Genomic DNA, 26,939 nt, shown 5'->3' with positions numbered 1-26,939 from the left:
TAGCTTCATTTTAAATGTCATATATAGAAGAGCACAATATATACACCTACATTCCACCCACTTATTTCCTTTCACTGGAAAATGGCTTTCTGTACTTTCTGTCCCACGCTGCTGTACAGCATTGGTGTGTGCTTATAGAGCAGTTAGCACCTAGGCGTGGCATTGCCCACTGCCGGTATCGGTGAAGCACTGTGGGAATCTTTGGGATGAATGTCGCTACAAAAGTGACAGATAATGTCTCATAATTCAAGGGAGAAACTTTCTCTGCTGTTGAAGGTGCTTCATTCCTGGGCTCAGACGGTTGAATTTCAGCAAGCTGAAGAGAGACCTAGAAGTGATGAACAATTAAAATGCAATGAAAAGAAAGCTACAGGATTTGGCCTGTCAGAGGTTGAGGTAGTCATCACCGATTCTCAAGTCGGCTGGAAGAAAAGCCAGGCATCTGAAGTCACACAATAAGCAATTAGATATAGGCCATACAACTAACTGTCCACCCACCCCACAGAGCCAGACTGAGTTGACAGGCAGTTTCCCCATGCAGGTATCCCCACCAATCTGGTACTTAATGAAGCCTGTAAGGTTCTTTTATCTAAAAATAAAGTAAAATGGGAGAATTGTCAGACATTTATTGACACAAGCATTTCCCATGTGTTCCAGTTCAGTGAGCATCCAGGAATTAGGACATGCTTATAAACAGAGAGCAGCTGTATATAACATCACAAAAACACATGCTGACTGAAGTATTACTGTCCCCTCGCTACCTTTGTGTCAAACACAATCAAATTTAGCAAGTCAGTAGGATCTAATCAGACATATGTGCAGTCTGCATTCAGCCCAGCAACAGCCAGAAAAAAACTTGATATTGGTGTCAGCAAGTGTGATTCATTGAGAACAACATATCCTGGTGACTCACTCAGCACAGCATGATGTTTAGCTGTGAGGATAGATGTGCTCCCGCCCCGCCCCTCCTTAAAAAAAAGTCCTATTTGGAGTTGATTTATTCCAAGAGGGTAAATGTACTGGGCTCAGAGTCCTTTGCAAAAGCCTTATTGCATTGTGTATTACAACATACAGTGGTTAAAAGATTCTGTCATCTTAGCACTGGCTTGGGCCAGGTACTGATGGGGAATGCGACATGAACGCTGATCCATGCCCCCCTGTCGGAGGGGTAATCACGCTTTATATTCCTTGCACTCAAATAGAAATTTTTTATTAAAGCTAATGTTACAATAATTATATAATACATAGGTTGAGAAAAGAGTCTCTGTACATCTGGATATAGTGCTTAGGGTATCCACAAATACAAAGTTTTGTTTTTAAAATCCCGTGATGCATAGAGTACGTAATCAGCAATAACCCAAATTGAGGTGAATAGATTTAACAATACAGTTTAGATATTAGAATCCGAATACTCCGGTACATCACTCATGAAAAGTTGTACAGAGATTTGGTTGTGGAAAGCAATATATTTCAGAGGAGAGCGTCCCTCACTAATTAAGAACTAGGTAGGTTGTCCATTTAGAAAATACAATCCATGAGGAAGGTATTTCATTTACTTTCCTGACTGCTCACAGTGATAGGTCCTCCAGGAATATTAACGAGATAGACAATGCTTCAGAGCACATGCTGATCAACACTGTGGTCAGGATGGAATTCCTCTCCTAGGTCCCAAAGCATGCAGTACTGCACACCTAGTGAGTAGCATTATCGGGTGGCAATTTGACATTGTCGGACCACCCAGTTATTGACTACAGCCAGAGGCATTAAGCTGGGTTTGATGGAATAGTATTGATCAAGTCACGTTTTCCTGAGGGGCAAATCTCCATCTGAAACCAGAAGGAAATGGGAGCAAGTGTGTAAGGGTTTGTCTACACTACTCGTGGCTGTCCCATGCCAGCTGACTCGGGCTAAGGGGCTGTTTAATTACGGAGTAGACATTCAGGCTCAGGCTGGAGCCTGGGCTTGAGGACCAAGTAGGAAATCCATAATCATTATCGGACTACCTGAAAGTAATTAGAGCTCTATTTTTGCAAGCACTTTAGCATCTGGTGTGACATTACCTCAAGAACATGATTGTGGGATTACATCTATACTGTTTTTTTTGCTGGAAGTCCAGTTTGCTGAAATTAGGGGAATGAGCCTCCCCAGTCTGTCCCAAACCCAGAGCTAAACAAGCACCTCCTCCCACATTAAACAGTTCAGTGTATGTGGGACTAGTGAAATGTCCATGGATGCATTTTTCTCTCTCATGGACACAGAAGTCAGTGGAGAAATGCCTCTAAGCTCAGGTTCCCAACACACACAGCCAAGAAGGAGTACAGTGGAAGAGTGCTATTCTCCTCTCCATGAAGCAGATCGTAGTCCCAGAAGTACCGAGAGCAGTTCGATTCCCTCCCCCCCCCGCACCACCCAAAGAACATTGCTACGTTGCTGACTCTTTCCCATCCTCTACATTTAGTCTCATTGTCAGACCTTCAGCAGGGTAGATTTTTCACCCTTCACTTAATTAGTTGCCTCAATTTCTGGAAGATGTTGCACACAAGCAGATCGAGCAGCTGGAAAGAAGCAATTTCTGAACATAGATCCAGCAGAGCAACTAAGGATCTGATACCGTATCTGATTTTGTCAGTTTTGTTCCATTTTTCCCTACATTTAAATCCCTCCTAAGACCCATTTCATCTGCAAGACTAACAAAGGGGAGCAGAGCTCTTGTAGTAGCTATATATTGGTTCCCTAAAAGAAAGGGAGTGTCAGTAGGTGGAGTGTAGGTACCTGAGTTGACAGTTGGCTAGGGCACAGTGGCTAATGCTGCTTAAGAAAAGTGCTTTGGGATAATTAATGACCGCAATTGGTCAAGATCCAAGTTTTGCATTTCATTTGACTAATTACTTAGGCCTTGATTCTGCAAGTCCTTCCACATGCGAGTTGCTGCCTGCACACCAGTATTGTAAGCTGGGGCCTTACTGAATTGTTCCCAGTTCTTTAGTTGTCAGTTCTCTTTACCCAAAGCCCGGATCTTTTTTTGGCAATAGTTAGTATTTTCTGTCTCTGCTTCTTGCTTGATTCTTGCAAAAATAATAAATGTGTCTTTCCATTTAGATGAGGTGAGTGCACAGATCAAGAAATCCTTTTAACTAATACGAATCTAATGCTGTTAATTGCTTGGGTCGGTTTCCCCATTTGGTGGTGAAGTTTTTGGCATAGCAGTACTGCCACTTGTTTCCATGACAACTGGGATCATGTCACAGACTCAGGCAAATAGCTGATGCTCAGTGTCCATGTGGGAAAAGGCTGGGCTAAACGGGCATGAGTATTTAGTGATGCTCGCTTACGTGAGGAGTCCAAAAAGCCACAATAGAAGAAGATGGTATTTGTTTTACCCTTAGTAATTGGTTTTACTTATTCCAGAACCCGTGTCCAATATTCTGGTTTATAACATGTACTGGTACAAACTGTGCTCTCAGAAAGGCCGGCAAGAACTAATAATTCAACCTGGAAAACGGAAGAGCAGGGCTCTTCAACCAAGAGACGATGCTAATAAGAGGGGACGGGATAGGAAGATGTAAAATAACACGGGATCAAGAAAGATGATTTGGGTGCTGCTATGTACCCTTTTTGCTAATGCAATACTAAGGGATGAGGCAGAGGCAGCCCATGAAATTGAAAAACACATTCCAAAAAGGAGATTGTAAACGCTCTGTGGCGAGGACAGTCTTCTTGTTCTGTTTGTACAGTGCCTAGCACTGTCAGGCCCTGATCCATGACAGGGGCTCCTAGGTGCTACCCCAATAAAAAGTAATTGGTAATTTTACACAACCCACTTAACCTGTGGATTGTCTATTGACTATCTTTCACCAGCCAAGGATTTGCTTGAAAACTAGCTATCAGTGGATGTTTGTTACACCTCCACCCCACTATAACGCGGTCATGGGGAGCCAAAAATCCCTACGACTTTATAGCTGAAACCCTGGGTGGCAGAGCTCCAGCGAGATTTAAAGGGCCTGGGGCTCCCCACAGCAGCCGGAGCCCCAGACCCTTTAAAACGCCGGCAAGCCCCGCTGCTACCGCGCTGTACGCGAACCCGTGTTGTATCAGGTCATGTTATAGCGGGGTAGAGGTGTATTAGATGAATACAACAAATGTTTAGTTCTCAGTCGCTACAGTACAGTTCAAGGCTCTTGTTCTCCCTTGCTGTTTATAAACTCGTGCTTTTACTTGCTATAGTAGTATTGAGGTTATGAGTTTAGTAAAGTTCGGACGGGTTAGGGACGTTTATATGGCAAGGAACATCCACAGTTGGATGTAATAAGATTAATAGATTCCAAGGCTAGAAGGGACCATTATGATCGTCTAGTCTGACCTCCTGTATGACACAGGTCATAGAACTTCCCCAAAATAATTCCTAGAGATAAAAATATAAGTGGTATAACCCCGTATCCTTCATGGATTAGGAAGAAACTTCCTCTGTGTGTAACGTTATCTCGGAAGCTTGTAAGTATTAGACACAGTTGGATTAGATGGACCTGTGTATCTGTGATTCCACTGAATTACTTCCAAGAGAACTGATTAGTACCTGACTTGTATTCTGAGAAGGGATCGCTCAGACTAATGGCCTTGTATAAAAGAAAACAGAACAGACTCAGCTGGTGGCATTTGTTGCTGGAGGAGGTCATATGTCTGAAATTTTTCAAAGTCCGCATAACTTTATAATCCCTATTTGTGATTCCCCAAGAGAAAGTAAGAACGTCCGATTGCTGCATTGAACTACCAGCTCTCCCCACCCTCCACAATGCTTCCTGGAGGCTAGTAGGAATGGTGGGGAATTATTTGCCAAAATGTTTTTCCACTGGAAGATACTAACTTGTTGACACAAACTTTTTGCAGAAACGTATCTGTTTTGACAGATTTCACTGGGCAGGATTCTCCGATCCAGGATGGAATTTCTGCTGAGAGAGACATCCCAGAATAACCAATAGCCTAGAGGTTAAGGCACTCACTTGGGATGTCCAAAGCCCTGCTCTGAATCAGGGTAAGTAGGCACTTGTACAAGGTTTTTCTACATCCCGGGTGAGTGCCCTAACCTATGGACTACTGATTAATCTGGAGTGGGTCTCATGCTTTTTTTCATGAAACATTTGGAACAAAAACCTTTTGAACGTGGAAGGAAAACCAATGATGAAACCACTTGTTTTGTTTTTTTGTGAAGCAGAATTCTTGGTTTCCGGCCAGCCCTCGTGGCTGGGTGCCTCTTTGCCTTCCCCTAAAGAATTTGGAATTGGTCTCTGCTGGTGGCAGGAGACCAGGCTTTTCTTTAGATCAGTGATCTAATCCGTCATGATAAATCATGTGTTGCTATACAAACATAACACTGCATACATACTCCCCTCTAGTAGTCTTGCTAGAACGTTGAATGAAGTTAAAGGGACACTTTTTTTTCTCCCCTAACCCAGTGAATGGCCTGATGGCCCGTATACTCTAATGCCACTTTTTCTCCACTCTGGTAATGAAAAAGAACCTTAAATATGTGTAGATATAACTTTTACTCCCATTGCCACTTACGTAAAATGGCTGTTATTGGGCTGTGAGTGGTGTAAAAAAAATCTAAATGTGGTTCTTTCAGACCTTTGTCTGACAAGTGTATTTCCCCATCCCCTTCTGTACCCTCAAAAATATTTTTTAAACTTGCAGAGCTTGACTTGTTTCAGACAAGGAGTCCTATTTTTGTGGGCACAATTACATCCTTGCACTTTATCATCATCAAATTTGTTCATCCTTTATCTTCCATCTGCAAAGAACTGGGGGCTCATTTTGTTACAGGGGCTTGAAATTATGCCTATAAAGAGCAATAAAGGTGTTTTGGAGGTGTGTAAATTTCAAACAAAGCCAAAACTGTTGCACTTTTTAATGACTAGCTTTTCTGTTAAAGATAAAAGAGAATTGGTTACAGTGCAGGTTATATTCTTAAATAGAGAGCTGACAAACAAAAAAGGTTAAGGGGAAAAAGTTGGGTGTGTGTGTGTGTGTGTGTGTGTGTGTGTGTGTGTGTGTTCGTTTTTGAAGAGTATTTGCAGTGCAGGGACTAGAAACAAGTTTCCTGGTATCTGATGCAGTACATGCAACTATTTTTTGTGTAACTGAGCCTTTTCATATAGAAACCCAGTGTTATGTGAGGCAATTTCATGTGTGCAACATGGTTCAAGATCTGCTGCTAACGCATCACTGATGGAGTAAAATCTAGACTTAGGAGCAGTTAGAGGGAACCTTGCAGCTCCGCTGGACTGATGTATTGATGCTGTCTGCTCATGGTCCTTATTACCCCAGAATGACCTGACTTTCAGGCTTGGTTTCAGATTTAGGGTGGGCTGTTTGAATGCTTACCTAGCTCCTATAGCACCCGGATCTGTCTTATGTGAGAGATAGAGCAGAGCAGTCTCTGTAAATGCCTGACAGGTGTCTGCTTAGCAGCAGGGGGATGCCATGGCTAGGAGAAGATCAGACTAACAGTTTTCTGGTGCTAGCCTGAGATCAGAGGATCATAGTACGGGCTGCAAAGGCTCTGTCTGGCTTTGCTCCTGGAAGAGCTCTCTGCACAGCTCCAATTTTAGAAATGTTTTCTTTGTGTGACCTCCCTCCCTCCCCACCCCCACACACTTTGTTTTACTTTTCAAAAAGGGCTTTGTGGAAGGAACTCAAAATATGAAAACGAAGGAGGAGACTTATTTTTGGGCGGCTTCCCTGGAAGATGGCTTAACCTGCTACAAGCTCTTTGTTTTTTGGGTCTCCGCAATCAGCTGTTTGAAGTGCAGGGAAGAGGCTTGATGTAGGCTTTCATTTAGGAAGGAATACAGTCAGTTGCTGGAAAAGGGGGTGAGGAGTCTGGGGCACTGGGTATAGTTCCTGACTTTGACTCACTATATGACATGAGGGCAAATCTCTTAGCTTCTCGGGGCTTCAGTATCTGCAACCACAAAAAGGAGATAAGATGCCCACAGTGGATGTTTTAGAATCAAAAACTCATCTTTGCGGAAGAGCAAAGTGTTATCACCCCCATTTTGTTGATCTTCCACAGCTGAAGAAACGTTTTCACAGAGGCAATCGTGTCAATTACAGGCCAATGAGCTTAACTGGGCAAACCAGTTGAAACCTTAGTAAAAAACTAAGACATGACATGATAGAGACCTATAAAATCATGAATGGTGTGGAAAAAGTAAATAGCAAAGTGTTATTTCCCACTATATAAGAGCCAGGGGTCACCAGGTGAAATAATAAGCACCACTTTTAATACACGCAAGAGGAAATACTTTTTCATACAATGCACAGTTAATCTGTGGAACTCATTGCCATAGCATGTTGTGAAGGCCAAAAGCATAAATAGGTTCAAGGAAGAACTGGATAAGTTCACGGCGGATAGGTCCATCAGTGGCTATTTGCCAAGATGATCAGACGCAACCCCATGCTCGGCACAAACCTAAACCTCTAGTGACCGGAAGCTTGGAGGGGAAGACAAGGGGGGATCACTCCAACTGCCCTGTTACGTACACTGCCCATGAAGCCTGGGTACTGGCCAGTGTTGAGGACAGGACACTGGGCTAGAAGGACTGCTGCTCTGACCCCGTATTGCAGTTCTTATGTCCTTATGTAAAAGAACCAGTGAATGCAGAGAGTGATTTTGCTCTGGTGGAGTTGAATAGAAGGCTACTTGGAGCATCAGTAGCCCAGAGCGATTCTCAGGGGAGCAGCTGGGGAACGAGGGATCTGACAGATGTAGAGAATGTAGCCTGAGTGGGGAGGTTGAAATAGTATTTTTAGGCCTCAGACTTAGCATATAGGCCAAATCCTTCAAGCCTCATTCTCCCAAGTAGTTACAGTGAAGCCAGTGAGGCATTAAATGATAAAGTCCCTAGCTAAGTTCCTTACACTAGCTTGTGTGCCTCCCACTCGAAAGGGACAAGACCAAGGGCAGGAGAGGAGGAGAAGAATCACAGAAACATACGGCTGGAAGGGATCTCGAGGTGTATTGTCCTTGCTTTACAGATAGGGAACAAGCTCAGTGAGATTAAGTGACTTGCACAAAGATTCAGGAAGGTTGGCTCATCTAGGAATTGAAAACCCAGGTCTTCCGAATCCCAGTCCAGTGCCTCGAGCGCAAGAGCAGCACGCTTCTAGAAAGCAGAGCAAGGAGGATCTGGCCCATGACCTTTTAAAACATGAATACGTGATAGGAAACAAAAGATCTCAAGACAGAAGTGTCAGGTGCTGTGTTCTCACATCTTGAATCGCTTCCGTGAGCCTGTTGGATGATAGTCTGTCTTGCAAGCATAAACAAAGGGTATTAGTCTCCCTTAAATCTCTTGTGATTCCAAGCTCTAATAGATAACTTTCTTTAGTAATAAACACAGGTAAAGCCAACACTTTTACAGAATGTCTTCTGAGGGTGCCCAAATTGAAATGCTTTTTGGGATCTCCCCCCCCGCCCCCGTCCCCAGCTGACGCTGACATCAATAGGAATTGCACTTATTACCTGAGACATAGGTGGCCGGATTTTTTTTTTTATTCGGTCACCTAAAAATCAACACTTACAATCACAGGCCAGTATCGATGGGCATATCTTTCTACCTGCCATTCCTCTGTGTCTGTATCATTTATCATCATCTGTGCTACGGGTAGGTTGTTTTGCCTGTTGTGACCAACCAGTTTTATGCAAGATGTATTAATATCTGGTGATCATCCTTTACCAAACTGTCTAAGGATCTGTCTGCTTTGTTTGTTTGTTGCATATTAAGAAAGTAATTGCAACACATGAGGTTGTTACCATGGAAATTCCACAGCTGGATTAAGCAGACCATATCACAGCACATCATTCACCTGCTAAACAGCAAGTTATTTAGCACCCTGGTCAGCTGCTTTAAACCAGTGTTTTGCTAAGGGATGGTTGCAATTTACATAAGGTATAAAAATAGTGGAAAATTACTGAGTCTTTTACCAGCCTAACTCATGTTATTAAGCACTATAATGTCCTATATAATCCCAGCTCTGTTTCAGAAAGGAATTAGCATGGGAGCAGTGCTGCTCTGACACTGTGGCTTTAAAAAGAAAACCTAATTTATGTTGTCTGTCAGCTTGACTGGTGACTTTCCCAGCAGGGAAAATTCTTTTCTTCCAGTGCCTGTCAGGATCAAATGGAACAGTCAACACACACTGCAGAAATTATTCCTAATTTAGCAGTATACCTTCAGTGTCTCTTTCAGTTCAGGGTTCTGTTGGCTTCCTTTTTTTGTACTCTTCTGGTAAGATCTTAGAACCAGGGGTGATCGACATCTTGAAAAGTCAGGCCTGGGTGTGCGTATAATAAATTATTGCTCCTGAAAGGTGCTCCAGATTAAGTGCTTTGTCCACGGGCAAAATACCTTCCCATTCCCACAAACTACTTTGCCTCCCATGTCCTAATCCTGACTCGGAGGGAACACTCTGATTTATTGGTGTCAGCCAGAGATGGTTGTGTGGGGGAATAGATGGCAAGATCCAGATGGAGAATTCTGTGGAAATCTCCCATGCTGAGAACGGGAAAATGCAGAATGACCACAATCTCATATCCTGTTTTAAATAACCATCCGCCAGTCTGGGTGGGAGTTGAACCTATACTCTCGAGACTGAAGATGACATTGCCTGAGCCATCCAGTCTGCCCCATCTCTCTCTCCCTCCCAACCCAGACCCAGAAAATAAAGCAAAGAAGTGTTACTTTGCATGTCTGTGGTGCCTTGTCTCTTAGTCTCCAAGCACTTTGTAAACGTTAAACCTCACCACCCTCTCCGAAGCACTTAAGAATTATTTCACCCACTTTGCAAATGGGTGAGAACTGAAGCTTCTCGGGGCACGTCTCCTGCTTTAACCACAAAATGTTCAGTCCTTCAGTGCCCAGCCTGCAAGCACAGGCTCCGTGTTAGAGGTGGCTGTGCAGAATGCACAATAAATAAAATACTGTAGGTTTTTACAAGTTAATATGTTTGACCTCTCTAGATTGGTGCTATTCATTTCAACCTGATGCGCTTAGGTAGAGTAGCGGGTGCAGCATGGGAAGATCACATACCACCTGGAGTGAAGTAGACAAAGTGCCATCCTAAGTTTCAGGACTCATGAGTATCCGTGCGGAAAAGACCATTCTTCTGGTTTAGTGCATCTGTGTGCTTCCATCACTGGCACAAGAACAAAGCCGCCTATTGCTGTAAGGGGCACAGAGATTAGTTATCTTGCGATTACCCAAATATTGCCATATAGAGTTATAAAGCAGCACTTTCCCAGAGGCTACATGGGCACTATACTTGAGCTACAGTGAAACAATTTTTTAGGGGGGAGAGGGGGCCCTGTGATCTCTTTCCAGAGCCTTCTCTCAAATAAGTATAACTTGGCCAGCCTAATTAGTGGGGGAAGGATTCAACACAAGTCCAGGTTTAGCATCCTTTCCCTGCATGTCCAAAGCATGCTCAGTCCCCTGCTTTTTAGCTAGTGACATCACAGCATGTGATGTCCTATAACGATTTGGATGCAGTAGAACTTCAGAGGTTGTTCGTAATTCTGAACAAAACGTTCTGGTGGTTCTTTCAAAAGTTTACAACTGAACATTGACTTAATACAGCATTGAAACTTTACTATGCAGAAGAAAAATGCTGCTTTTAACCATGTTAATTTAAATGAAACAAGTAGTTTCCTTACCACGTCAAGTCCTTTTTTAAACTTCCCCTTTTTTTAGTAGTTTACATTTAAGAGTACTGTACTTGTTTGCTTCTTTTTTCTTTGCTGCTGCCTGATTGCATAATTCTGGTTGAAAATGAGGGATGTGGTTGACTGCTCAGTTCATAACTCTGAAGTTCTATTGTACTTGAAGACTCAAAGAATTATTGGTTGCGTGGAGGCATGTATCTGATACAAGATTATTGATTGTAGTACAGTCACTCCTGGAAGCCTGGAGGAGCCAGCGGACTTTACATAGAATATATAAAAATAAATGTTTAATTTTTTTTTTCCGCTGAATGTAACCCAAAACCTGTCCTGTAGGGTGTTCAGCACATAAATCCAGATTTATTTCAAGTTCCTATTTGCTTTTGCTATTCATTTTGGAATAAAGTCCAGAAGCAAGAACAATAAACCCTCCTTCCCCCCAAGACTGGCTCTGAGCAAATTCGATGTGGTATATAGTACATCAGGGAGGTTTGGGGGTGTGGCTTTGTTCTGATTCCATAGGTCACTCACCCCAGGAAATGATGTCGGTATGTCCCGCCCCGTGGCAACGGATGGAGGTGGCTAAAAATACTGCTCTGACAGCTTGGTTGTCCTTGTCTGTAGGAATCTGGCTTGCGGCCATTGCTACCTGATGTCTTAGGGCCAATATCCTCCCCTGCTTTCAGGGAGAGTGAACAAGGATCTTGCTTTTGGTCCTGCTGGAATATATTAAACCAGATACACTGAAATGTATGTTTACTCTAGTTTACTGGGGAGTTTCTCCTGGACCAGCTCTAGATGCTGTCTCCTCTAGCAGAGCACTGGTACGTTGCAGGAGCCCAGGGAGATTAAGTTTGACAAAGCTGACAGCATTTGCTGACTTAGTTTCCTCTCTGCACTTCCTGAAAACACACTCCTGTTTGGGAGGTTTAAAATTAGCACATGTTGGGCTCTGGGGTCTGACTTGAAACTTGGGCATGACTCACCACTCGACACGGAAGTGAGGATGTTATAGGTAAAGTAAGATTTTGTCATGTGTGATGGATTGGTTTTTCTAGTAGAAGTCAGGGACAGGTCACAGGCAATAAACAAAAATTCCCAGAAGCCGTGACCTGTCTCTGACTTTTACTAAAAATAACTGACCAAATAAGGAAGCTGGATCCAGCACCCACCACTGCTGTGGCTCTGGGGTCCCCCCTGCTGCCCATGGCAGCCACGAGCCCCCTGCTGAAGTGGAAAATGTCATGAAGGTCTCTCGTAGTCATGATTCTGTGACCTCCGTGACATAATCTTAGCCATAATTATAGGCACACGCCGCACAATAGGGAATGTAGAGTACTAAACTGAGCTGCTAACGGTCACTTGCAGAAGGCAAAAATCTTTCTCTTTGCTGCTGTTTGATGTATAAAGGATTGAAGAGAAGCAGTGTGGCCTAGTGACCAGGGTGCTGGACTCTGAGTCAGAATGCCCACCAGAATTCTGTTCCTGGTTCTGCCGTTTGTGCAAATCTCCTTTAATCTTTGTTTCCTCTCCCACGGGTCCATCTTGCCTGTTTTGTTGATAAGCTCTTTGGGATGTGGACTGTTTCTTACTGTGTGTTTGTACAGCACCTAGCTTAGTGGGGCTCTGCTCTTAGCTGGGTGTTGCACTAATACAGATTGGGTGGTGCCTTGGGTACATGTCCTGGGTATTGGGTTGCTGCGGTGGCTTAAAGGGACAGTCAGGTTTAAATGATGAGACATTCTTCCTTATGGACATTGTGTTTTTCCTGCTTGGTGTTTTGGGGGTTTCTTTGGCATTAATTTTAGTGCACATGAGTTAAGCCATTGTTCTCTGTACATTTCTATGCAATCTCCAAAAGCACAAGTTTTCCCCATCTTTCTGGAGACCTTTCACTCTAATTCTGTGAGTTACTGCTTACTCAGAGACCCACCTGGGGTTCCCAGACACGTCTTGACAAACCCATGTACCCGTGACCTCTGGTTCATTGTTCAGGCTTTAGAACAACTACAAAGCACCTTTGGTGATACAAAAAAGGCCCCCTTTTCTTTGAAGTCCATAGTAAAACCACCGTTGGCTTCAATTGCAGGTGGTTCTGCCCCATAGGTTCTATCACTTAAGTGTTTGGCTCACAAACAAGAACAGGGTCAATGAAGTAAGCCAGTTTGAGCCCAGAAAATCTTGTCATCTTTTCCTTTTAGCTACAGGCTGTGCTGAGAGGGAATAAAGAGTGGAATAAGGTGGGCTGACTTGATCTAGTGCATTTTAAAATTAAGATCAAAAGAACGATCACCGGTATCTGATACAACTGTTTGGCTGTGTTTGTCCTGCAGGAGCCTGAATCAGAAAACAAGCTGGATGGAGAGACCGCATCGGACAGTGAAAGCAAATCAGAGTTCGGAGGGGCCCCTCCTGCACCTACATCAGATGACACTCCCGAGGTCTTAAACAGGGCCCTCTCCAACCTATCTTCAAGGTAGCACTAAATAAAACTTCTCCATTGCTCCTGGGGCTCCTAGCAAATTGGTGCACTTTCCCTTTTTACTAATGAAGGTGGATTTGCTTTAAATCACTAGTCAGGAAGACTCAATTTAATCACAGATTTCTACATAAAAGGGCATTCTTGTTGATTGTTCTAACCTTATTACATATTCTTCACAACTCCGGGATAGATGTAGGGTTGGTTTTTTTTGTTTAAAGGTACACACAAAACATTTTTAAACAGTGGTTTATTTTGAAAACTTTTCAGATTAGTTTTACAGCTATATCAGAAAATGATTGTTAGGTTATTTCATTTACCAAAGGTAATTGAAGCAGATATTCATGAAGTCATTGGGAGGTCAACTATCTCCAATTCAACAGTTAATCATTAATATTTGGAGGATTTTCTTGCCATGCTGTATTAGGAGGAGAACATCACCAGACAGATATTTAAATTGTTTTATTTAACTAAAACAACCACATTAAAGGTTCTGGATTTTTTTTCTTCAACAGCAAACATCATATTTTAACATTTATCTCCAGACTACTTCTCCTTGTCCAGATCTATTCCGCCCCCAACAATCTTCTATTCATTGAACTATTTGAAACTTTTCACTTTTAGAGAGAGGTAAGGGATTGACTCTGTACATAAATGTGCAGAGTGACAATAGAGTTGAGGTCTGTTGTTTCTCACTTCTGTTTGTTTGTTTATTTATTTAAAACATTTTTGCTGTCAACAAGTATGTTACCTCTGGAGACAAATGCACAGTTTGAGAACTGCAAAATTAAGCATCTCTGATGGTATCTTCTAGACCGAGCACTGAGTCCCATCAGGTAGATAGGATGAACCCTAAGTAATCTAGACAGAAATCTGTGGAACCCCATAAGATTGGGTCCCTAATCCATGAACTACTGGAACTCATTTATAAAATTTTTCTTAAACATTTCATGAATATATTTTCTCATACTATAGAATTAGAATTTATAATCCCTATTCCATGATGAGATATCTTTGAGCTATAATGTATCTTATCTAAAACTAACTTTAGATAAGTTTTTTTCCTCAAAAAGCATTTTATCAAAAAAATCTGATTTAAATAAATTTTATTTTATTTTTATTTTTTTTACTAACCACTATTTACTAACCACCAACCTAGGCAGGATGTTCTATTCTATCAGTAGATGATGACAGAAGCAACACAGCTCATAGGTAACTGATCCCTCTGTAGGAACTGGCTTGGCTTAAATTGCTGTATTCTGTTCCTGCTCTCAGCCTGCGGAGAGAGCTTTGGAGCTGGCTGAGCGAGTCTGGTGTTGAGCTTGCTTTTCTTTGGCAGAATTGTGGTACGGTCCTTTTATTTCAGCAGATTTAGAGAGTGATCATTGAGAGGTTTCTTTTCAGCATGGCCTAGTGGACTGAGGGGGTACTGGCTGTTGAGGCTCCTGAGTTTGAACCTCAGTTCTGCCATTCCTGTGTGATCTGGGGCAACTCTATCTCCATTTCTATGTCTGTAAAAGGGGCATAGTACTACAAAACTAATTCAGACTAGGCAAGGCTCTGTAACTGTCTATTCCTATTTACTCCCTGCCACCTTCATCTGTCACTTTCTCACCCAAACGAATCTTCAGCGCCTTCTGTGCTGTCCCCCAGCATGGAACTCCCTTCTTGAGCTTACCCACACGACCGTGGTGTGACCCTTTCTGCATTTCTGTCTGCAGTAGAGCTGGGTTAATGGGATGGCATGACATTCTCACCACCCCCGAGCTAAGGATACGCCGCGGTTTCCTGCCTCCGCCTTTCACCAGGAGGCTGTGCAGAAGAGATAATAAGTACATCTCTTGCTGCTTTCCTGCTAGATAGGCCCTTTGCCTAACATTCACTTTTCTCTTCCTGTGATCTAGATGGAAGAACTGGTGGGTCAGAGGGATCCTCACTCTTGCAATGATTGCGTTCTTCTTCATCATCATCTACCTGGGACCCATGGTTTTAATGATGATTGTAAGTGCTGTTTCAAAACCCTTCGTTAAATGGACCGTTATGGGAGAATGGTTCTCTGGGATGTAGATGGCTGAGAAAGTTAATGGATACACAGAGCCTTTTGCCTCAAGGTTCCCAGCACTAACCTGGTCCTGTTTGGTCATGACCGAAAGCTGCCTAATTGCTGTTCTGCAGGGAATAAGGTTCCTTGTCACAATTACTATTTAATTGGTGCCGCTTTGGTGGAATCCTCCTGTTTCCTTTATTGCTATCACAGCCCAGGTGCGTGGAGAGCTGAATGTGGTTGAGCTTTTGTCTGCCATTGAGCACTCTGTGTATAATATGTGCTTTGGGTGGGGCTTTATCTCGGGATTGAGTCTGTTTAGAGCTGATCCAGATCCAGGATTTTCAGCTCAGGCTGTAGAGGTGCATGTTTTAGATCCAGAGATTCCAGGTCCAATCCCTGCTGTGGCAAACCCACCCAGCCAGCCTCGTTGAATTTGTTAAGACTGTACCAACTACAATCTGGCTGTGTCCCTGCTGTGCATGTTCCCTTATCATAGAATATCAGAGTTGGAAGGGACCTCAAGAGGTCACCTAGTCCAACCCCCTGCTCAAAGCAGGACCAATCCTGAAATTGCTCCCTCAAGGATTGAACTCATAACCCTAGGTTTAGCAGGCTAGTGCTCAAACCACTGAGCTATTCCTCTCCCGATGGTGGTCTTGAAGTGCCAGTCCTCTCAAGTGCATGGGATGAACAGTGATTTTTGTTAAAGTACCAGTGAAGGAGGGATTGTCTCCCCAGAACTGACCCAAACTCATGATAGAAAAAACAATCTTAGAAGTGCTGACATAACTTAAAATGAGGCTGTGAGCTCTTGGAGTGGGCCAGCCCACAGCTTTGGAGGGAGTAGGACTAGGAATGTATTTTGCCTGGCAGGGAAAGCTGCTAGCTCTAGGTGTAAGCTTGTTGAGCAAGTGAACAATTTCTCAGCCTACAAGAAGTCCCTTTATGTCAGCTTTAAGGGTGTGTGGGGGGGGGGCGTATGGGAGGTCACTTGCAAGACAATAGAAGAATTCTTTTTGGGGCTCCTGTAAGGGTTAGTTTAAAGCTCCCACTTTTTACATGCACTTAGCATCCCGTTGCAGATTATCTGATCCTGATTTAGTTTATCTGTGAATGATGGTGCTTTTTAATGTTTGTTTTTCAGGTGATGTGTGTCCAGATCAAGTGTTTCCAGGAGATTATCACGATTGGCTACAATGTGTATCGCTCATATGAGCTTCCCTGGTTCAGGACCCTCAGTTGGTAAGCAGCGCGACTGCTGCGGTCTTCATTAGAGTCAAGGAGCACAATATGATCCTTCTCAATGTGCATAATGCCTTTCATCTAGAGTGCTTCTGACTCACTTCACGCCTCATTGATGTGCAGCCAATGTAATATTTATACACGTTGTTCCATTGCTTGTCTGATGAGAGCGAGGTCTGAAGCTCCCGATTTGTGCCAGGCGGTGGTGTTGAATGCTGTTACCAAGCGAAGCGATGAGTAAACATTTGACTTGTGGTTCCAGTTGCATTGCTCAGGTCTAAGGGTGTAGGGAGCCGTCTGGGATATTTACCCACTGAAATGTATTTGTGCGATTGGGATGAAACTATATTGGCTGCACCCAGCATCTGATGGTGTGCCATAGTGAAGGAAGGGGGCACTGCCTCTAGTAGCTAGGAACCTGCAGAAGACTGTTAAGCAGTGCCACCTAAAGGAAAAAACTTCCTAAGTACCATAACACTAAACAAAAATTGAACAGGGCAGTTGGCGTGTTCCCATAATGTAGGGGTTGGGTGACAGCCAAGTATTTGCATTTAATGAAGCCGTAGATTCTACATGAAGATGTAATGTTTTGATTAGAAGAAATGTGGGGCTTGATTTTTTATTTTTTATTTTTTTTTTAAATTTTCCCCACACACACTTGCAGTAAGGTTCCTTCACACTGCCCAGGGCACTTTAGTGCAAGTGAGAATCAGGCCCTGACCCTCTACTCCTGTCCACCCCCAGTGTGAGTGAATTTTCTGCAGACTTTCAAATAAAAATCACCATTATTCTGCCGCCCAGTATGTGAACCTTCACGCGTCTCCTCCCATGCACGCAGTGTAGATAATGCAAGCTGATTAACCTCTTAAGTGTACTAGTCCAATGATCTACTGGTTAACCATGTCCCATTCCCCTGTAGGCTCCTATTAAAGGGAATGCTGCTCTGTCCACAGGTACTTTCTGCTGTGTGTAAACTACTTTTTCTACGGCGAGACGGTAACGGATTACTTTTTCACCCTGGTCCAGCGAGAGGAGCCCTTGAGAATTCTCAGCAAATACCATCGCTTCATTTCCTTTGCCCTCTACTTAACAGGTAATTTTATTTGTTTCCGCCAGTTAAATTTTTCTCGTTGCCATTTTTGAGCAGAGGTTACGTCATCAGCCTCTTGAAATGCAACTTTTTTTTTCTTTTTTTTCTTTCTGTAGGCAGGTGGGGGTCCAGTGTTCCCAGTGGATTTGCTCTGCCTTATGTACAAAATATGAGTGCAGAGAAGGATGGTCTAGTGGTTAGAGTTCCAACCCAGGGCTTGTGTGATCCATGTTCAGTTCCCTGCTTGATCTTGGGCAAATCACGTAGCCACCACATGCCTCCGTTCCCTGCCAATAGAACGGGGATAATAGCAATTGCCTACATAACAGCTTGTGAGGTGCTCAGTTACTGTGTATCTAAGATGGCCTTGTCGTGAAAGACAGCCTACAAAATAGGAAGTAATTGGGTTTGTGAGCAGCAGTGTTGTCGCTTCCTCAGTTTTTTTTTCTTGCCTGATTTGCTGGGAGAAAGACACGTCCTCCTTTCCTTGCTGAGGATTGTCCTTCCATCCCAGCAAACAGTGTCTGGTTTAGGTAGGATGTTGGTGTAAGTAACTGACTCTCTCTAGAGACTCGGTTTAAAAGAACTTGATACTCGCTTTTGATCTTTCCTCTCCTCCTTTCATTTTGCCTCCCGTCCTGGCATGCGCACACTTCGTGAATGCAGCACTAGTAGGGAAAGGTGCCTGACTCAGAGCCCTGGAGCAATATTCCTCTTTCTATAGACCTGTGACGTGCAGCCTTATTCCAGGCTTCCTTCACACCTCTAGGCCAAATGTGACTCACCCCTGCCCTGAAATGAGCCAGAAGTGAAGCATCGGTGGCAGGTGGAGCGATTCCTGGCTTTGAGTTATGTCTCAGTGGCAGTTGTAATGATGTCTTTTGGGGTTCAGATCCATCTGTTATGAACTGGATCCAAGCCTGCCTAAACCAAAACGCCCTCTGCATCAGATGGGAAGCTACAATCCTCTTTGATGCTACTTCCTTTGGGCAGTGACTAGGCAGAATAATGGTAATTTCCTCCTTTCTCTTTCCTGTGCTAGCCTTGCAAAGTTTTACTTGCTGTGGTCATTAATATTTTGATGTGTGAGTAAATGATCTTTTTCTTTTTCATTCTGGATAAAGAGAGGGTGAGTACACTTCTTGCCTTTGCTGGTGAATTTTCATGGCAATTCAGCAACCCTGCTCCAAGCCTAGAGTAACTCCCCTGTCAGTGTAAACTGCAGAGGCAGACTCGGGATAAACTGAAGAACTGTTTTTAACTCACCTGTTCTGGTGATTAAGTGGAGGTGTTTTCTCTCAGCTAGCAAGTTCACTGTGAGTCATGAATCCCTAGGATGGGCTTCAAACTGGAAATGGGGTGGGACTTGCTGTTGAGAGCTGTGCTCAGATTTCCAATAGCGGTAGCAACATGGGATCGCCAGTGGATATTATTTGTGAGGTGTGGGGGGCTGGTAAAAACTGGGAGAGGGAGGTTAGGAGCTAAAGAGGGTTATCCCGAGACCCTAAAGGACTTCACTTTACTGTCAGACAAACTGTATCTAAGAGTATCACTGTGTAAGTGCAGCCACCTCTGGGTGGATGCAGTAGCTAATTAAGAATTCTGTGCCATTAAACAAGTAAGTGAAGAATACTCTGTATTTGATATTACGCAGAAAGATCAGAGGTAGAATAAATAATTAGCTGTTGGCAGAAAACAGTCTAAGCTGCATAGAGGTGATCATGGTTAATTGGCTATATGTCATTTAAAAAAACAAACAAACATTTTCCATTCTTTAATTAACTGTTTTGCATCACAGTGCACATCATCTTCATGTTGCTGATTCTGTTCTGTAGCCGAAACAATCAAGAGATGCTACAGTGATACGGCAGATGTAATGGAAAATTGAGAGGCATTTCCTACTACGGCACTATCTGATCTTACTCTTCTTTCTTTTCTCTTCCCACAAGGCTTCTGCATGTTTGTCCTGAGTCTGGTAAAGAAGCATTACCGTCTCCAGTTCTACATGGTAAGATGAAATAAATGGCTTTGTTGCTCCAGAGCTATTAGCTTTGGGAGACGGAGGCTGTTTGCATATATGGTTTAGAAGAACAGAAGCCTGTGAATGCTTCTGTGTCCCCTGGGTGTTGTGATACCGCTTAATGGAAAAGCTGTTCCTGGCAGCTTGAAGTATTTCGCATTTGGCTCTTGAACGGACTGATTTCCTTAGAAATGTGAATTCCATTGTCTGCATTTGCAGTGCATTTCTTAGTAACCCTTTCAGCCGTGCAAGCTAAGGTGATTGCACAAGGTTATTCAAACCTCGTGCCTGGAGAGTGTTGGTGGAATCACATGCAGGACTTAGATTGGCCCCACCACAGTATAGTGATGCACAGATTGGCTACCTGTGTCCTTTATTGGGATGCTTTTGTTTCCTTCTGGATGGATGCAGGATGTCAGACTAGATGGACCATCCTCAGTTTGGGGATTCTTATGTTCCAGGTCTCTAGTCAAAGTAGACTAAGATGTGTGGGATAGGTGTAGGCTCAAGAGCACTTGATCCAGGAATGTCAAACATCCTCCCACTCAGGCTCTGAACGGTAATGGAGATGTTGCTTTGCTCAACTCCGAAGAAGGGATGGATACTATCTGCCATCTCTGTGTTTACATCATGCTCTTTCCGCTGGGGATCAGAGTGCCTGAGATGCACACAGCCGTGACCCACTCCAAACAGTATTCATCGGCGTCTGGTTTCTGCCATAGGCTGTTACGAGAAATGTCTCTAGGCAACCTGGGCTGCATGCTGTTTTCTCTTCCAGTTTGGTTGGACCCATGTGACTTTGCTAATTGTTGTTACCCAGTCGCACCTCATCATTCACAACCTGTTTGAAGGAATGATCTGGTGAGTTGATGCCTGTTACGTGTTACTTCGCTTTGTGTTGCATAGTATATGCTCCTGATTTCTCCTTGCTATTTATTAAAACTTTTAACCAACAAGTATAGGCTAGAATGTGCCTTCTATGAGGGACTACAACATGCTTTGCATAAGAAAGCCTGGCCCATTATTTGGCTCTTTTCAGATTGCTTTGTGCTACTCAGTCAGTGCAGCCAGAAAGCCATTTTAAAGGGGCAGCTGCGTATTCCTCTGGCATTGAGAAGGCTCCCAGATGGCATAAAGCTAGTGTAGCTGCGTTTGTCACCCTAACTTGCATAGGGAGTGGGTGCAGAGAGCATGCACTCCAGCCAGTCGTGCCTGTGTAACTTAAAGCAGCCGCTAGGTCCAAGCATTAGGAAGGGGGAGTGGTTGGAAGAGGGTAGAAAAGTGGCTTTATAACCAGTCCCCTTTGGCAGTTTGTTGCCGCTGCTGCCTAGCAAGTGTGGTTAGTGCAATGGAGGATTCAGCCCAATATCTTTAACCGCCTTCTTCCTTGTATTAGCAATAATGAAAGAACTTTACTGTGCTTATAGTATGCTGTACAGTGTGCAATCTGAACCATTCTCAAGTGCTTTACAAACGGCAGAGCACCTGGCTCACCCCTGAAATGCAGCTACATCTGGGGTTAGTCACAGTGACAGCTTAACAGCCCACTGCATGTTAGAGCAAGCGCAGAATACAGCAAGGGGGAATTCATAGAACTGATCTGATAGCTGGCAAGGGCCTTGGAACTAATGACTCCTGGGCTTTTGCAGTTGTCAGTCTGACATGGTGTAGCCATATCAGACTTGCCCATGTTCAGGTAGTGCCCACTTGGGTAACATATTGCGATTAAGCTTCAAATGACTCCTGTAGTTTTGCCCGTTATGAATGGCTTCTCTCTCCTTCCTTCTAGGTTCATTGTCCCGATTTCATGTGTGATCTGCAATGACATCATGGCCTATATGTTTGGATTTTTCTTTGGCCGCACCCCGCTCATCAAGGTTTGTCAGCTATGCAAAGCCCTGTCTTCAGGCTCTGTGTTGCTGTGGAGCCTTTGACCCATGATTGGAGAATCGATCAGGGTGGTGGACCTTGCCTTTGCACTTAGATCCCAGCCTAAAAACTTTCCACCCGTCAGTCACTCTTTGAAAGAATATGAAGGAAGACTTCCCAGGGCTTGTGTATCATTTGTGCTGTATTGCACCTCTTTAGATCCTGATCCAGTGTCTACTGATCAGGCCCTTACTAAGTTCTGTCTGCATGCTAATGGTTAAAACACTGTTTCCTACAAAGGTTTAGTTTAGTTACCTGGTGAAGTTCTTTGGGAGCATGGACTCTTCCTTGCATTGTACAGCGCAGTGTGGGCTTGCCGACTACATATCAGAGGAGGTAGTTTAGAAATACTTCTTCTTTATTGCAGTGTATGCAGGCTGGAGTTATTGAATATTTGACTTGAAAAAGCCAGTGAGAACAATTCTAGACTAAATGTACAGTCAGCTGTGAGACCAGCTTTCCATAGTGATGAGAATGTCAAACTAATGGTACCAAATAGTGTATTGTAATGAAAAACTTCCTCTATATTAGTTTTTTTTCCCTTATGGGCTAAACCAGGGATCGGCAACCTTTCAGAAGTGGTGTGCCGAGTCTTCATTTATTCACTCTAATTTAAGGTTTTGCATGCTAGTAATACATGTTAACGTTTTTAGAAGGTCTCTTTCTATAAGTCTATAATATAGAACTAAACTGTTGTTGTATGTAAAGTAAATAAGGTTTTAAAAATGTTTAAGAAGCTTCATTTAAAATTAAATTAAACTGCAGAGCCCCCCCCCGACCGGTGGTCAGGACCTGGGCAGTGCGAGTGCCACTGAAAATCAGCTCACATGCCGCCTTCGGCATGCGTGCCATAGGTTGCCTACTCCTGGGCTAAACCATAAAACGCTTAAGCCAGGGGTCCCCAACGCGGTGCCTGTGGGTACTATGGCACCCGCCGGGGCGTCTAAGTGTACCTGCATACTGGCCGGTGGACGAGCATCAGCCAAAATGCCACCGACAAGCAGCGTCGGCGGCGACGCCTCTGGATGAAGCTGTTTGTTGGTGGTATTTTGGCGGTGACGCCTATTGATGTTGACGCTTGTCAGCGGCATTTCAGCGGATGCTTGTCCGCCGCCATTGTCCTCCGTGGCATGCCAGATGAAAAAGTTTGGGGACCAATGAAAGCTAACCTTTTTCAGGGATGCTGTTAATGAAGTGGGTTGAGTATCCCAGCAACTAATAAACATTCCCTTTATGGGCCTTTTATTTCATTAATAACTGAAATGAAGGTGAGTTTCTGTGTTTGACCAATAACCTGAAGTTGTAACGTTTCAGATACATACCTTGCTAAGATTATATTAAATGCTTTAAAATAGTCAGATTGTAGTGTATTCTGGCCACTGTTCTGGGGGCTGCAAGGCAGGGTGATGTACCTGCTTCTTCTTCCTCTGGGAACGTGGCCTTGTCAGGGGTTTCCCCCAATGGGTGAGTTAGGGTCAGACCCAGTGAGAGGATCTGTCCCACTATCTACATGTATTGACCTTTACCCAGTTACAACTCATAAGCTGGGGTTATTGATTGCCATTTAACTTCTGTGGGAGGTGGATATTGGCTTTGCAGAGCTATTTGGGGAATGCCTTGATGGTATTTTTTAATATGTTCTCTTTCCTGTATCTGCAGCTTTCCCCAAAGAAGACCTGGGAGGGTTTTATTGGCGGGTTCTTTGCCACTGTTCTGTTTGGACTGCTGGTAGGTAGCCCACCATGGCATTTAATTGGCTTTCTCTCCATAGTAAGACATGCCAGTGCAGTCCGCCTGCCATGGCTAAGGAATACACGAAAGCTTTGTGCTCTCTTCCACCCAAGTTGTCGTCTGAAGTTTTACAGCAGGCTTTAAACTGACTTGTTCTGCCTTCCGTTGAGGATGACTCAAACCCACTGCTGAGAAATGGCTTCCTTTCAAGTGGCCCTTGATATTCTCAGACCTATAGCATCCAGACTCCATGGGATTTCCCAGTGCCACACAAGCTGTACAGATAGAGGCCAGGGTGGCAGAGGACGCAGTCTGCTCTGCTTGGACACTAGTGATTTGCCATGGCTTTCTTTGTAACAACAGTGTTTTGGCCCTCGTGTCCCAGGCTTAGACTTTTCCTCTTGCCTACTACCACTGTGCATGCTGGGAGGTTGCAACATTTCAGTGGGTGCTGTCATGTTGGCAAAGCATTCTGAGATCCTCTGAAGTGATTGCTCGGCTACACTTCTGTAGTATCTGCCTCAAGGTTGTGTGGGGAGCTCAGCGCTCTGGTCTCAGAATGTTATCCCCCGTGGGACTTTTTGGGGGTGGGGAGAGGGGATAAAGCCACATTTAATATATCTGTATAGTTGTCTGAAGTCCAGAGAGAGCTGGGTAAATCAGATGAAGACAGAAAAGTTCAAGGACTGTCCTAATTTGTCAGGCTGTTGTGATCTGTTAAGGAAGGATTTCATTAATGCAAGTTGGCTGGATGGAGCTGCCCTGTCTTGGTCATGCAGTTACTCTGATTGCTGCCTTCCGAGCTGATGTATATGAAAAGAAGTCGCTTACCATGCCTCTAGTCAACTTAATGGCTTTGCAAGAGAGTAAGCTTAATGAACCAAGGATGTGGCTGACTCACAGCCCTGAATCTCAGCTCTCTCTCTTAGAGGGTATTATTCCTCCTTCCAGTGTTCAGGTGAATGGGTAAAGCTTGTATCAGAGCCATCTGATGAGGGGGATGCATGCCCAGATCTGTATTTTCTACTGTTGGTGCATTGCAGTATTAATATGTTGCAACATAAAAACAGATTGAAGAACATTTAAGGGGGAAAAATAACATTCAGAAGTGGAGGGGAAGGAGAAAAACAAGGATCCTTAGGAATGGAGCAATCAAGGATGAGAAGGAGGGACAGCAATAAATATGGTGCCAAGAGAAGCCAAAGGAAAAATCGTTTCAGTAGCTGAGTGTGTGGGGAGAAATGACCAGAGCTGGGGAGGGAGTTCCACAGCCTAACGGCCACCCTCCCAATAACCAACCAAGCCAAGGTGTGAATTTTATGTTGCCTGTATCCTTAGTTTCTCTTGACTTGCCTTTTCTGCTTCCCACAACCAAGCTGTCGTACTTGATGTCTGGATACCGGTGCTTCACGTGTCCTGTGGAATTCAATAACGACTCCAACAGCTTCACTGTGGATTGTGAACCATCTGAGCTGTTCCAGCTACAAGAGTATAACATCCCTCTGGTGATTCAGTCTGTCATTTGCTGGGTAGGACTCTGCATGTGCATGCTCAGTGATGGATAGCTTGGCAATAGTCTTTAAAACGGGATACACTACCTGGGCCGGAAATGCCCAGGAAGGACGGGATTAGTTTAAAATTCTACAAACTAATGCAGCAAGGGGTAACTGCATGAAACTGACCCAGGAAAACTTTATATTCGGAGATGTTCTCCTAATAGTGAGACTGGTTAAACCATGGAATAATCTCCCACGGAAAGTGGTGGAAGCCAGATTTCTTAAGTTATTTAAGACTAAATTGGACAGAGCCCAGGAGCACATGCTGTAGGGAACAATCTTACTCTGATAGAGATGGTGAGGTAGGCAAGAAAGGTCTCTTCCAGCTCAGCTTTCTGTGAAGCAAGAAAGGGCTCTGCATGTAAATGAAGTGATCTAGCAAAATAGAGAGACGATTACAGGAGTACCTAGGCACTGCAATCGTAGAACAGGACCCCACAGTGCTAGGCACTGTATATACACAGAACAAATACAATCCATGCCTAGGCTGCTTACAACCTAAGTGTGAGACAAGAGACAACAGATGGATACAGACAGACGGGAGAATGCAAGGAAACAGTGACAAAATGGGCCAGATATATCCCTGGCTTTGCTCTGATGTCAAGCAGGGGTGAATTGTGGTACAGTGTGCGTATGAGATTTGTCTTTGCAGATTTGGGTTTAAATAGTGATGATCAACACCTTGGTCAAGATATCTAAAAGCAACTACAGACTTCAGGTGCCCAACTTTAAGTGCCTTGAAGGGCCTGAGTTTGAGGGCAGATGCACAGCACGTTCTGAAAACTTGGCACCTCAAGTTGGCTTTCCAAAGTCACTAGTTGCTTGAAAAACTTGTCCTTGAACTCCAGTAAGGCAGGGTTAGGATAGATTTCAATGGAGCACAATGCCTTTCTCTGATCCTTCTCCCACTTTGACCCTCCTTGCTTGCAGAAAACAGTCCGGATGTACCCCTTCCAGATCCACAGCATCGCCCTCTCCACCTTTGCATCCCTCATCGGGCCCTTTGGAGGATTCTTTGCTAGTGGGTTTAAGAGAGCCTTCAAAATCAAGGTAGTGTATGGGTAGCCCCCTTCTGCCAAAGTCAGCTATCAGACAGCCGGTGCATCTGAAGCTAGCACATTTGTTTGTCACCACCATAAACAATGCCCCAGGTCAGAGGATGGTGGTCTAGGAGGAGGCTTCTGTCAGTGAAATGCTAAAATTAGCATTGATGCAACATTGAGGCTGAGAAACTGAGTACCTGCAGATCAGGAAATTCCACAAGCTGAAGCTTTCTCCAACACATTGCACATGTATAGGGTCCTTTATATGTAAATATAAACCCTTTTTATACGATAAAATACAGGTTGCTCAGGGGGGCAGGGTTTTAGATGATAAAACTTTAACCCCTCTTTGGAATTTCCTGCTTCTCAGTCCTGATGTTGCACTAATGCTTGTTTGCAAGAAGTGTTGCTGGGTGAAAAAGTAATTTTGGGGAGGGGAGATGAATAGCGTCCTTAGTCTGGCTGCATTTAGTGCTATCAGCAGATGTTCTGCGAGAATGCAGTGTCACACAGTGCGTTCATGCTACATGTATGCAGTAAATGTGGATAACAGGTTTTGGGCATAGCTCAGTGAAACTTTTGTGATTGCACAGGACTTTGCCAACACAATCCCAGGGCATGGCGGGATCATGGATCGCTTTGACTGTCAATACCTGATGGCTACCTTTGTCAACGTGTACATTGCAAGTTTCATCAGGTATTATTTATTGCTTCACGGCTGCACTTAGTGGCCGCAACTGAGCGGCTCTGAAGACCTTAAAATCTAAATACACAAGACATAGGACAGGAGGGGAAAAAGAGGCTGGGAGATTGTCTCGCCCAAGGTCACATGGCAGGCAGGTGGTGGAGCCAGGAATAGCATCTGTGTTTCCTAAACTCCAGTCCTGTCTCCTATCCACTGATTCCTGCTTCCCTTCTCCTTTTGGGCTCACCAGAGCATATGCTAAGGAATAACTCTTTCCCATTAGTTTGGGCCTTGGCAGATAGCTTTATAACTGAATGGAAAGGAAAACCACTGGTCTGGAGGGATATTTTGTTGTTTTATTTGAATTTATGTAGATTTTTGGATTTATGGGGACCTTCTA

General features: G+C 43.9%; 1 protein-coding gene across 1 annotated transcript in view; it reads left to right on the top strand.

The window, feature by feature from the left end:
* The window catches only part of CDS2 (CDP-diacylglycerol synthase 2), a 44,320-nt gene that overhangs the window by 11,373 nt on the left and 6,008 nt on the right, over window positions 1-26,939 (top strand). The window contains exons 2-12 of the mRNA XM_030551983.1: window positions 13,051-13,193; window positions 15,101-15,197; window positions 16,388-16,485; window positions 17,439-17,578; window positions 19,525-19,583; window positions 20,374-20,456; window positions 21,385-21,472; window positions 23,184-23,252; window positions 24,632-24,784; window positions 25,742-25,861; window positions 26,448-26,551. Coding sequence (XP_030407843.1) covers window positions 13,051-13,193; window positions 15,101-15,197; window positions 16,388-16,485; window positions 17,439-17,578; window positions 19,525-19,583; window positions 20,374-20,456; window positions 21,385-21,472; window positions 23,184-23,252; window positions 24,632-24,784; window positions 25,742-25,861; window positions 26,448-26,551 — 1,154 coding nt within the window. The remainder of the gene's footprint in view (window positions 1-13,050; window positions 13,194-15,100; window positions 15,198-16,387; window positions 16,486-17,438; window positions 17,579-19,524; window positions 19,584-20,373; window positions 20,457-21,384; window positions 21,473-23,183; window positions 23,253-24,631; window positions 24,785-25,741; window positions 25,862-26,447; window positions 26,552-26,939) is intronic.

The sequence above is a fragment of the Gopherus evgoodei genome, chromosome 2 (assembly GCF_007399415.2).
Source record: "Gopherus evgoodei ecotype Sinaloan lineage chromosome 2, rGopEvg1_v1.p, whole genome shotgun sequence".
Classification (NCBI taxonomy): domain Eukaryota; kingdom Metazoa; phylum Chordata; order Testudines; family Testudinidae; genus Gopherus; species Gopherus evgoodei.
This window is presented reverse-complemented; position numbering and strand designations above follow the sequence as displayed.